This window comes from Bactrocera dorsalis, chromosome 4 (genome assembly GCF_023373825.1).
Source record: "Bactrocera dorsalis isolate Fly_Bdor chromosome 4, ASM2337382v1, whole genome shotgun sequence".
Lineage (NCBI taxonomy): Eukaryota > Metazoa > Arthropoda > Insecta > Diptera > Tephritidae > Bactrocera > Bactrocera dorsalis.
The window spans coordinates 16,173,940-16,187,532 of NC_064306.1; the positions used below are offsets into that span (position 1 = coordinate 16,173,940).

Here is a 13,593-nt window from a genome sequence, read left to right on the forward strand (position 1 = left end):
TGTACGCTGGTGGAATCATTGGACCGTATTTTTTCAAAGATGCTGTTGGACGCAACGTTACGGTGAATGGCGATCGCTATCGTTCGATGCTAACAAACTTTTTGTTGCCAAAAATGGAAGAACTGAACTTGGTTGACATGTGGTTTCAACAAGATGGCGCTACATGCCACACAGCTCGCGATTCTATGGCCATTTTGAGGGAAAACTTCGGACAACAATTCATCTCAAGAAATGGACCCGTAAGTTGGCCACCAAGATCATGCGATTTAACGCCTTTAGACTATTTTTTGTGGGGCTACGTCAAGTCTAAAGTCTACAGAAATAAGCCAGCAACTATTCCAGCTTTGGAAGACAACATTTCCGAAGAAATTCGGGCTATTCCGGCCGAAATGCTCGAAAAAGTTGCCCAAAATTGGACTTTCCGAATGGACCACCTAAGACGCAGCCGCGGTCAACATTTAAATGAAATTATCTTCAAAAAGTAAATGTCATGAACCAATCTAACGTTTCAAATAAAGAACCGATGAGATTTTGCAAATTTTATGCGTTTTTTTTAAAAAAAAGTTATCAAGCTCTTAAAAAATCACCCTTTAAATACATTTTTATATAGCTGAAAAAATATGAGAAGTTATTATAGTAAAGTAAAGATTTTTTTACATATCTGGTTTTAAAATAAATGTTCACAATAGACTATTTGGATGTGTAACCTTGCATTTACAAAATTAGTGGTCTCCAAACGTAAAATGAAAATATTAGTCGTCCCTTTCATCAACAAAATGCAATTAGAAAAAGCGGTAAATTAAGTACATAACTGACTTGCATTAGTTTCATTCATGAAAAATTTACGAGCAGTTCATTAAAAAGTAGTTTTTATTCAATGGAGCTCGTAATGCATAAATTGACAACTATTGTGGAAATAATCACTTTATTTGCTCGTATTATATGATCAGCAGTATTTATTACTTAGGCAACATTGATATCCCGATAAACTGCCGAATACGAAATGCATCGACAACAACGAGTGGGCGTGCGAAGTGCTGTCCTGCTTATGCACATTGTTATGTTCTCCCCTGGCGGGTCGTTGAGCCGATGAACGCGTTTTGACAGCACTGCTCTAGTATAGAAAAGTTTCGTATTTCGTGCTGGTCGTCAACAAATTTTCACAATGTAAAAACTTTAATATCTCCTATAAATTTTATTGAAAATCGGCTAATGTGATTGAATAATATTTTTGAAATGATTATTGTCTAAAGACAATTGAAAAAAGCGGCTTTGGTGGTAATTAATAAACAAATATATGATTTGTAAATGTAGTTAACTAAAATCATGTCAGCAAGTTTTCATTTGATTGTTTTTTTTTGAAAGTTAAGTGAATGAAGCTCTAAAGAAAAGATTGTGCTCACACTGGCGCAAGTCGAGTTGAATCTGTAGTAGGTTCTATTGTGTTCCATAAGTGCACATAAGCCTGGTGGTGACAAGCACATTTGGAGATTACAAAAGTTTATAAAATTCATTGAGATCAAAATATTTATAAAAGTGAAGTATTTGAAAAGTGAATTGTGTACATGCATGGCGATAAATTAAGTAAACGAAAATTCTTTGTATGCGCACAAGAAAAGACTAGTGCAGTATTGAAGTTTATTGTGAATGAGAACTGTGAAAGCGATGCGTTCTAACATTGAATGAACCCCTCTGAGTTAATCAAAATAGATATGCTTCGTCAATGACAGAATTTGAATATTTGGTAGCTTATGGTAAGTTCAAATATTTGTAATTAACAATATAAATGATATTTTAAAAAGCAAAAATATAGTTGTATACACCTCACGAATTCCTTTAAAAAATATTTAATGGGTTGACTACGGTTAATGTGCATATTATTTGTGTATCCATCTCACTACCGATATGTGTGCTTATTACATGATATCAACTTCCACATGAAGTGGATTCTCTGAAATTAAGGAGTTCACTTCGTGAATTAATAAAAATAATTGTTTTGAAAGGTGCAACTGTCAGAGGTGAGAAAGATGGTAGTAATTTAAGTACATTTCATAACAACAGTTTAAAAATCAATATTTCGATGGTGGGAGATATCTTTAATCAATGCTATTTTTATATTTTGATGAGTGCTTTAAAATGTTAGCAACTTTGCAATGAATTCTCTACATACTTCTGTTATTATTTTTATACTGCAATGAAATAATTTATCCGAACTAGATGTTCTCATACGTTTGCAAATGCATCACTGTCCTTTTTGACCTGACCATTTAATTGCCCATTCACAATTTATACATTTTTGTGTTTGATTTTGTCTCTTTCGTGTGCGAGGTACAAAATAATAAAGTTCGAAAGAGATAGTAGTAGAATTTTTAATTTGCTTCTCGCCATTTCCTTTTAGTTTTAGGAATATTTTTTCGTCTTGAGTTGAAGGAACGTTTATCTTACATTAATAAAAAAGTAGTTTTACATTGAAATAAATCTCAGAAATAGTACGAATATTTCAAATTGAGTGGCTTAGAGAAAGTGCAATAGCGGTTTGATCTAAAATAAAGGTGAGACTTTATTTTATTAGTTTTATTTCTCATTGAATAGAAGAAAATTTTTTCATGCTTGATTCTTCTTCCTTTGGCTTAATATTTTTCCTGTTTTTTGGCATGCCAACCCATGTAGGTAATGCAGTTATTCAGTCAGCCATCTACTTCCCTGGACTATTCAGTGTATATGGTGTTTTGAACACGTTTCTTTGGTTTAGACCAGTTGTTGCTTTCTTTGTACAATAGCAAATATGTATATACATATGTAGTTAGCTTGCCCGTAATGGCGAACCAGTGGTAAAAACAAGAATGAAAAAGCAATTTTGTTTTGATCGTCCCTTGCTTACAACTCAATGTTGTCAAAGCAGTGTATTTTATATAGGGTGTCAAAAAATATATTTACTAATATTTTATTGAAAATTTTAATTAACGTTTTTAGTATAAAAATTTTGGAAAATAACATTCCATGTTTAGTTGCGGTATCGGATGTACAGTGTGCGACAAAACTAAGACACAGAGTCTACATTTTCAATATTTAACTAAAAAAATCATAAAGTAAGCGTTTATGTTTTATTTATTTATTTGTATTATTAGTTAATGTATTTTTTTTTTTAATTACCAAAAAATAAACAAATTCACTTGTTAAAAAAAAAAATTAAATTCCGTATATGAAGAATTCCAAAAATCTGGTGCGACAAAACTAAAGCACAACCAAGAATCCACAATAACGCTCTGAACACATAGAGAACAACCCCATATGACAGCTCGACAGTGAACTGTAAATGGAGTCGTGAATCCTTCTACATGAACATTTGTAAGAAAGTATCGACATAACAATGGCCGGCATGTACACAAAACGACACAATTGTCCAATTTGTATGTACACAATTTCATTGTGGCCATACTAATATCTCTCACTTCAATGAAATTTTAATATTTTTTTCAAAGTGACATTTTTTATTCAAAATATAAGTAAATAGGTAAATATTTGTTTTCAATTATCAATTGTTATTACAAATGATATAATACAGCTATTCTATGCTTTTATTTGTAAAATAACGTCAAATTGTTAGTTCTTTGAATAATTTTACATATTAGTAGCATCACTGTTCTCTACACTGTCGACGGCAATTAAAAGTATTTTCATGTTAGCGAGAGCGACAACTGAGAGTGCAGTCGTGTTGTCGTGTAGGTGTCTAAATAACTGTGTCCATAAAACGTGTGTTTTTTAATATTTGGGTTCAGCACATAAGTTCCAGTTCGTTATTCAAAGCGGTTGGTTGTATGTTAAAGTGTTAAATATATCAATGGCTCGAATTTGAATTCTTGAATCGGTTATGACTATTGCAAAAAAGCTTGGAATAAACCATACAGTTTTTTTGCCGAACATTAAGCCGATTTCGCACATCAGGCTCTTTAGTTACAATGCATAGAGGTGGAAGGCCGCGGAAAAAACCGAGTGTGAAGATAACGCAGCCATTCGGCCAATATAAATTGATTACGAAATGGTGAATTGTACATTTTCCCAACGAATCGAAATTTAATATGAAAGATTCAGATGGATTGAAGCTGGTACGCAGACCTTTACTAGTGTTGGGTTATTTTTCAGGGCAAAGCATAGGGCCAAACCATCATATCAATGGTATTTACAAATTTAAGTATAAAATAATTTTTCTGGATATTATATTGTCACATGCTGAAGAAGAAATGACTTTAAAATAGAGTTGTCAACATGACAGCGACCAGAAACACACTGCTATTTGAGTGAAACAATGGTTTGTTGATAACAGGATTAAGGTTTTGAAGTGGTCTGCACAATCACCAGGTCTCAATTACATAGAAAATCTATGGGAAATTGTACATCGAATAATCAGACACGAGAATTGTAAAAATAAGGACGCTTTATATTCATACAAGTAAACAAGCATTTCCTGCGAAATAAACTAAGTTTTTTAATAAGTTAATTTGTTTTATTTTTACTAATTCAAAAAGAAGAATCAATCAACTAATAATAAAAATAAAATCATGTAATACCTACTTTGTGATTTTATTCGTCTAAATACCGACAGTGTAAACTTCGTCCGCACGGCCGAGCGTTTTTACATCTGTGAAACAAACATTTATCGAGGAACGAGGCAGATGAATGCCGGCCGTGGGCAACGTTTTGTGGCCGAGCCGAGATGCATGCTTCTTGGATAACCTTTGTCATCTTAAAACGCTTGCAAGCAAAGGAAAAAAGTCCGGGGGCCACATCTGGGCTGTAGGGCGGCTACGGAAGCGTTGAGATGCCACATCCCAATTTTCTTAACATACTTTCACTCGCCGCAATTTCTGGTCGTCAGTGAGCACTTTTGGGACCATCCTCGCCCACACCTTACGCATGTTTAAATGCTCCGTCACAATGTCATGAATCACAGATTTTAATAAATTTAACATCTGGGCAATTATACGAATGCTTAGTCGACGATCTGAGTTCAAAATTTTGAGCACAAGAGTCACATTGTCGGTATTTTTCGAAGTCGCAGGTCTCCTAGCACGGTCTTCATCAGCGACCTTCTTCCCGGCCCTCCGAAAAGGCCTGGTGCTACCGAATTACACCACTTCTTGCTAAAGCAGCATCTAGGTAAGCTTGCTTGATCATATCAAACGAATCTGTCGCAGATTTACCGAGTTTCACAGAGAATTTAATCGTGTACCTATGCTCTAACGAACGCTGCATTTTCGGCTTGCACCACTCACAGAAACACATCGCGCGAATGTGTTTGTTCTGACCTTTCAGGTGCTCGGAGACAACTGACCAGCCCCTCGTTCATTAGCTAGGAACGCCCTCTAACGAATCCAGTCGTTACGCGCACGCTCCGAAGTACAGTAAATTTAAAACAGTGCTTAAACGCGTGGAAGAATTTCCCTCTGAAATGTAAATTAAGAAGCTTTGTCCAAATTCAAGCATTCTCTAAAGCCTAAAAGTCCATGAAGCCACCAATTGCCTATACGGGCTCGAAATGACGAGGAAATGGCTAATTGTTTTACAAATCGTCTAGAAAAGGTATTTCAACCTAATTGCCTAAAGAACAATTTTAAGCTGTCCAGCTAACCCAACGCAGCTAACTGTCACTCGAGTCTTTTAAGACTTCACCTTCTGAAATTATTAGAATCATAAAAGAACTTAACCCAAAAAAGTCGCCAGTACATAATAATATTACTCCAAAAATGCTAATTAGTTACCAAATATTGCTGTAGAGCTGCCCTCGCTTTTTGCTCTGCAATGCAATTCTGAGTTATGGAAAATGATGCAGATTATATTGATAGATAAACCTGGGAAAGACGTAACACATCCGTCTTAATACAGACCAATCAATCTTCTATCCCGTCTTTCTAAAATATTTGAAAAAGTGTTGCCATCAAAAATGTCTCCTTTCCTCCTAAAAACATTCTACCTTCGGAATTGTATAAAACATTGGAGTCTTATTTAAAAAATAGACAATTTATGGTTAAAGTAGCAGATTTCATATCTGATGAACTTCCGATAAGGGTTGGTAGGCCCAACTCTCTACATCAAATATACAGCAGATCTACCAACAGCTAATAATGTGTTGACATCAGTTTTTGTGGATGACACAGCTTTAGTAAGCCGTAACAAATGCCACATTAGAGCATCAAGAATAGTAGCGGAGTTCTGTCGAAGAATGGCTAGCCACTGGCGTATAAATGTAAATGAATGTGTAGGGTTAGCCAGACATGCTAAGAGGTGGTTAGTGTCATGCGGGGACTCATTGCACGCTGTACATATACTCGTATTTGATATGTCGGATTAAGTAGGAGTTTAACCTGCCAGGGTCTTCGGTGCTTCCTTTTGGCAAACTTAATATACACTGTTAAGGCTATAATTAATGTACGATATAAACATTAACATAACATTTGGGTAAATTTTAGACGCGTTCGAAGAAATAATAACAACCGTAGCGAACATTGAAATACATTATTAATTTTTTTTGTAAAATATTTTATTTCAACTTTCAATTGTGCATGGTAGGAGTTTCTTAAATGCAAAATTCTGGGATTTAGAATAGCATCCCCGATTAGAATTTTTGAACTTCAAAGGCAAATATCTGAAAAACCATTGGTCGGCGACAACTATATACACATTTTTTTAATCTGGAGGATCTTCTCTATACTTGTATACTCATTTTAACCCCGAAATCCCGGGATGCTATTTTAAAATGTAATGTGTAATTTTTGTTTTGTTAATTTGGAGTACCTATTAGGAACTATAAGAACGAAATCAATTAGAGACCGTGGCTACACAAATTTTCATAGCACTCTAACATTTTTATCTGAGTGCGTATTTGGGCTTGTTGAGAGTTTATGTTATTGTTACTCCTTTATATCTTGGAGGAGGTCGACATAGTTCTACTGAGGAAAGGAAAGTTTTTGAAAACTACTCTCAGAAAAGATAAGTCAATAATAGGGAGATACCGCTGACTTATGATTTTTGATATCTTTGTATGTAAAATTCCAAAGTTTAACAGTTTTAAATGTGTAACTTTTTTAAATCTATTGTGCACTAGAGTAACCATGTTTTGATTCTAATCTTATTTTAGGTGTGATATAAAGCACAAATCAGGGTAATATACATTCTAACATTTAACATATGTATATATGTACATATGTATGTATATATTAAAACTTTCAAGTTAATTTAATTCAGCTCTATTCCGTGTACAATATTCTATCAGAAAAATAAATAGTGAACAAATCTTCAACAGAAGATTATTTGATTTGTTTCATTTTTATCAACAACAATTTCGTTCGATTTAAAATCCATCAGATCGCCTGGCAATAATAAATATATGTATGTAGTCATCTGGAGTCATCTATTTTTTGCTGCCAATATAGCCCGTTTCTGAGACAGTTGCAAGTGATTATTTTGTATATCTGGGAAAATACTGCCAATTAATTAATTTTTTCCGTATATCACTTCAGAACTTGTATGGGTTTTGAAAGCATTGCGTATTTGGTTGAAGTTATATTTTACCCTTCCCAATGCTTAGCAATTATTGGGAAAATATTTATGCTGATGGATCATTTTGCAATTGTTCGCGCACGCTTATGGGCAATCGAAGTTTTTTATCACTTCGCCTTAAGAATTATAGTTGAAACATACATACGTTCATTTACCTCGTCGACGAAAGTAGGTCTGTCGCAAGTTATGAGACGTAGTAAGACCATGTTCTTGTGATTTCAATAGTCTGTGGCACTATATTTGTTCTATCTTCTGATAATCTCTTCCAAACGTTTGCGGTCTGCACTTGTTGTGGTTTGACTTTTTTCTTGGTATTTTACTCAAAATTATAATTATTATTTATTAAATATATTTTTATTTATTTTGATTATATGCTTATAGTTTGAGACGTACTTTTTATACTCTCGCAACAAAGTTGCTAAAGAGAGTATTATAGTTTTGTTCACATAACGGTTGTTTGTAAGTCCTAAAACTAAAAGAGTCAGATATAGGGTTATATATACCAAAGTGATCAGGGTGACGAGTAGAGTTGAAATCCGGATGTCTGTCTGTCCGTCCGTCCGTCTGTCCGTCCGTCCGTGCAAGCTGTAACTTGAGTAAAAATTGAGATATCGTGATGAAACTTGGTACACGTATTTCTTGGCTCCATAGGAAGGTTAAGTTCGAAGATGGGCAAAATCGGCCCACTGCCACGCCCACAAAATGGCGGAAACCGAAAACCTATAAAGTGTCATAACTAAGCCATAAATAAAGGTATTAAAGTGAAATTTGGTACGAAGGATCGCATTAGGGAGGGGCATATTTGGACGTAATTTTTTTTGGAAAGTGGGCGTGGCCCCGCCCCCTACTAAGTTTTTTGTATATATCTCGGAAACTACTATAGCTATGTCAACCAAACTCTATAGGGTTGTTTCTTTCAGGCATTTCCATATACAGTTCAAAAATGGAAGAAAGCGGATAATAACCACGCCCACCTCCCATACAAAGGTTATGTTGAAAGTCACTAAAAGTGCGTTAACCGACTAACAAAAAACCTTAGAAACACTAAATTTTACCGAAGAAATGGCAAAAGGAAGCTGCACTCAGGCTTCTTTTAAAAATTGAAAATGGGCGTGGCGTCGCCCACTTATGGACCAAAAACCGTATCTCAGGAACTACTCGACCGATTTCAATGAAATTCGGTATATAATACTTTTTTAATACCCTGATGACATGTACGAAATATGGAGGAAATCGGTTCACAAACACGCCTTCTTCCAATATAACGCTATTTTGAATTCTATCTGATGCCTTCTCTGTATAGTACAATATATACATTAGGAACCAAAATAGAAAAATATGTAAATGACGGATAATGAAATCTCGATTATCACTTTATCATGCGAGAGTATAAAATGTTCGGTGACACCCGAACTTAGCCCTTCCTTACTTGTTGTTTTTAAATTCTTGCAAGCGATTGCTACAGAGTAAAATAGTTTTTTTTACTTAACGGTTGTATGGTAGTTATCATTTAAAACTAATCGAGATACAACTAATTAACAACGCCGGAAGGAAACATCCAAATCGGTTTATATTTTCATTTTCGAAAAAATTTTTTTAATTATACTATGTCGTAAAGATAAATAATGCATAGTTAGTTCTTGGAAATTAGCTATTTTTTTGTTATAAAAGAGGCATTTTATGACTTCAAAGTCAAAAGTGGGTCGTACAACTAATTAACAAGGATTTTTTTTTTGTAAAATGATTTTATTTCGGTTTTAAAGTTAATATTTGCTTGCAAATCCATTACTTTCATTCATCATTCATTGACATCAACGAGATATTGACTCGACTAAACTTTGGCAGACGTCCTTTGGAATATGATTCCATTCTTGTTTAACCTTTTCGTATAATTACTGCAAATTTCCATTTTTATGCGAACGAAGTCTTTTCTTCAAATGTGTCACATTACCCAAAAGCTATTTATAAAATACACATTCTAATATCTTTCAGCAGTAGTGGCAAATGTTATAAAAAATGTTTGACAGCTTTCTCTCGAATCAAAGAGTTTCGCATAATTTTATCCATGACTTTACTACATTGTTTCTACATATTTATTTTATATTAATTATTTGGATATTTACTTAAAATAAGCATTTTATTTTTACACAAATTTCATTAAATACACAACAAAAGTGTTCCGTGTTGACAATTAATAAGTGTTGCCATAATTAGATATGTAGCAAACGAATAAAAATGAATAAAAAAAATAGAATTATACATAAAATCATTATCCCTTTTTTTGATAAATCATGATTTTTGAGCGTCCAGAGTTATTTTTTTGAAGCGCGTCCGAAGGAAGCCAATGCAGAAAGAAGTCGGACACTAATAGACTAATGTCCACTAATGTCCGCAAATACAAAAATGAGTTTTACGCAAAAAAAATTTGACACAACCCGGTGTTGGACCGACCAGGCTTATTTTTTTGACGGACCCCAATGCAAAAAAGATGCGAAAAAACTTGACACACCCTGGTGTTAGAAATAGAAATAGAATAAAGTTTGAGATTCTGCACCGCGACCTAGGGTCTATTGTGCCCTCCCCTATATCGCATGACCTCCCAGAGCCCCAGCAGCCTGAACAGTTCCAGTAGTTTGCCGGGCGCCAGTGAGGTTAGGTGATCCCTGCTGATGTATACTGAATCCAGGGCCTTGAGCCTTTTTCCACAGATTGCTGAGCAATCTAGGATTAAGTGTGCTGGTGTTTCAGCTCCAAGTCGCAGAACCGGCAGGTAGCACAGGAGACCATGCCCATGTTGGAAAGGTGCTTCCTGAGCTTACAGTGCCCTGTGTAGACTGCGACGAGGAGACGGAATTTCTCACGGGGGAGGTTCATTAATTCTTTGAACCTGGAGAGGTTGTATCCTCCTAGGAGCAGCCTGGCGTGATGCATACTTGCTGCCTGCTGCCAGTACCGCTCCCTCTCCTCAGTGCGAAGCAGCTCCTTAAGAGTGTGGGGTCCTACTACTATATATGGCTCTGGTCCCAACATCTTGGACGCTGCCGCCTTGCGCGCCAGTTCGTCGGCCTTCTCATTTCCTTCTACTCCCTTGTGCCCTGGTACCCAAATTAGGTGCACCCGGTTGCGCAAGGACAGGCGGTTTGGTCTCGAACGACAGGATCGCTTTTAGTACCGCTTGACTATCACTGAGAATAGCTATGCGCTGGTTGCGATAGTTGCGGCTGAGGTTAACTTCGGCGCACTGACTGATGGCAAAAACTTCAGCCTGGAAGATGCTTGGGAAGCAGCCCATAGGGATGGACATCTTAGTATGCGGACCCACTATGATGGCCCCAATGCCTTCCGGTGTTTTTGAGCCATCAGTGTACCATCAGGTGTTAGACAGACCAGGGTTATTTTTTTGAAGCCGCCTACGCAAAAAGGATTTTTAGCAAAAAAAAAATTGAAACACCTTTTCACCATTTATTTTCTTTATTTCTTTTAGTTCATGTTCAAAAGATTGTCTGTCCGTCCGTCCGTCTGTGCAAGCTACAAAAAGTCATTATCTGAAAATATATAAAGTGCCATAAGTAAGAACTAAATTAAAATAAAAAAACTCAAATTTGACACAGGGGAGCGCAGTAGCAGTAGCAGAGCAGTAGAGCAATTTGTGGCCAAAAAAATTGAAAAAGTTGTTGTCTAATAAGTTTAATAAGTTTAAAGCAAGTTTTGTCTAACCCAAATATTGAAGAACTGAAAATGGATCAAATCGGATGATTACCCCGCTCACTCCCCTTAAACTACTAAAAGCATTATAAATCAATAACTAAATACCTCAAAATTAATCGAAGGCCGTGGCGCCTTATGACCAAAAATTACCCAAATTCAACCGAAACTGTTTAAGCCCCTAGGTACCGAGTATGTGGACCCCAGTACCTATAGTTGACTTTTTACAGAAAGTGTCGGTCAATGTGAAATATTTATAACTGAAATTCAGAGAGAACCTTTTCTTGGCAATAGTAGCTCTAACTGCCGGTTCTGCGACAGGGAACCTGAAACCCCGGAGCACCTGCTGATCGATTGCATTGCAGTCTGCAGACGCAGGTCTAAGGCCCTTGGAATTACATTTCCGGATAGGGATCACATCGACTCACTAGCTCCCAGCAAAATACTAGTATTTATCGATTTGTTGGGGCTTGGTGAGTTCCTGTGAGTTAGGAGAGGGCACAATAGACCCAAGGTCGCAGTGCATACCTCAATTAATTCTATTGTCTATTGTTGGCAATAGTATATCTGTGTATCAAAAATGAGTTGAATCTGTCAATACCTCCTGGAGCTCCCATATACAAACCTCCGGGTGACTTTAGGCTGCATATATCGGCCAATATTTGAGTTTTCTCAGTGAAAACTACAAAGCGTGCTTTACTCATAACATTTTATCTTTGTGTTTAAAATAAATAAAATTGGGTGGAAGCGTGACCTTTACCCATATAACTAATAGAATAGAACATCCGGCTGACTTTACTGCAATTCGCAGTCGAATTTAGCCTTTCCATACTTGTTTTAATTTTGATTGCTTTTGACGTTTAACGTAATTGAGATTTAAAATACCTTTTTTTAAGTTGGATCAAATTGGAATGAGTATGCTAAATTTTTCTCAAATCGGTGCAGTATTTTAAGAGTTTAACCCGGAGAACACGTGACACGTAATTTCTTTTATGAATAGGCATAAAGATATACATACATATAAACATATATTCTCGCCTACAGTAAGATCTTGGGTATCCCCGACATTGACCTATTCTGCGCTTTGAAAACGTTTGTGTTGTATTTGAGTACCACACAAAATTTAAAGATCTGACGTTTTTGTTTACTTTTTATTTTTTATATCTCTATTCAAAACATTATAAAAATCTCGCTATTTATTTTCTGTTATATATAATATATATCCATACAAACATACATACACCAAAGTTAGGTGGCATATACATACACATACAGTATTCCAATAAAGTCTTCGTACAGCACCTAATAAATAGTTCATTTATAAAAATCAGTAAAACATTTAAAAATTGTTTAATTTTTTTTAATAAGTATTTGTTGGCGACATATTTTATTTTATATTATATAAAAAATAAACATAATTCATTAAACCGTTTCAAAACTATACATAAAAATTGGAATAATTTCACTATTTTAACCCCAATAAAGTCTTCGTACATTCTATTACAAGTAAAATAAATTATAAATATATCTAAATGTGTAAGATTTTAATATTTTGTGAGATCGCCCTTGTTTTTAATAACGCTTTAAGGCGGTCTGTCATCGATTCCACAAGCTTTTGTGTGTACGAGTATCGTACATCTATTTTCAGCCATTCCTCTTGAAGGACTTCTTTTAGGCACGCTTCTGAACTTATATGATGAGTCCTGATACGTTTTTCGAGCAAGTTCCAAATATGCTCCATTGGATTAACATCAGGACTCTGTGGTGGTGTCTCTAGTAAATGGGAGACATTGTACGCCAAGTACATCTTTGTATTATGAGCCATGTGCTTGGGGTCGTTGTCCTGCTGGAAATAAAATGCTTCAGATACGCACAATTTTTCTACGCTTGGCTTCAAATTTCGCTTCAAAATGTCAATGTCAATATGGACCACCCATAATTTCTTCTATTATTTCGAGTTTGCCAACGCCATTAGCAGCTATATAACCCCATACCATCACTCCATCGCCTCCGTGCTTTACTCTTTTAATTGTATTTTTGGGTTGTATGCTTCTCCCGGTTTCCTCCATACTTTAATCCTGCCGTCAGATCCAAAAATGTTGTCTTTGGATTCATCAGAGAATAATACATTTCGCCAAAACACAGGAGATGAATTTTGGTACTTCTGAGCGAAGGCTATACGCTTCCTACGGTTTATCAAGTTTACGGTGAGGCGTGCGTGACTTAAACCCAGCCTTAATTATAGCTTTTCACACAGTTTCGGGATTTACTTTTTTTTTGCCTGTATTGGTGAAGCTCTGTAGCGATTTTTTGAGCACTAATGAACGGATC

At 35.6% G+C, this 13,593-nt stretch overlaps 1 protein-coding gene across 8 annotated transcripts in view; it reads left to right on the plus strand.

Annotated features, from left to right (window-relative positions):
- Positions 1-723: 723 nt before the first annotated feature.
- Positions 724-13,593, plus strand: part of LOC105222198 (6-phosphofructo-2-kinase/fructose-2,6-bisphosphatase 1) — a 58,558-nt gene continuing 45,688 nt past the window's right edge. For 3 of the 8 annotated variants that reach the window (XR_007422685.1, XR_007422684.1, XM_049455781.1), the window contains exon 1: positions 724-1,754. Coding sequence is in view for 1 of the 8 variants with exons in the window: in XM_049455785.1 (XP_049311742.1) it covers positions 1,724-1,754 (31 nt within the window). In the remaining 7 variants the exon portion in view is untranslated. Of the gene's footprint in view, positions 1,755-1,776; positions 2,553-13,593 lie in introns of those variants that run through there. The other 5 variants (XM_019988962.3, XM_049455785.1, XM_019988961.3 and 2 more) reach the window with 5 other exon arrangements.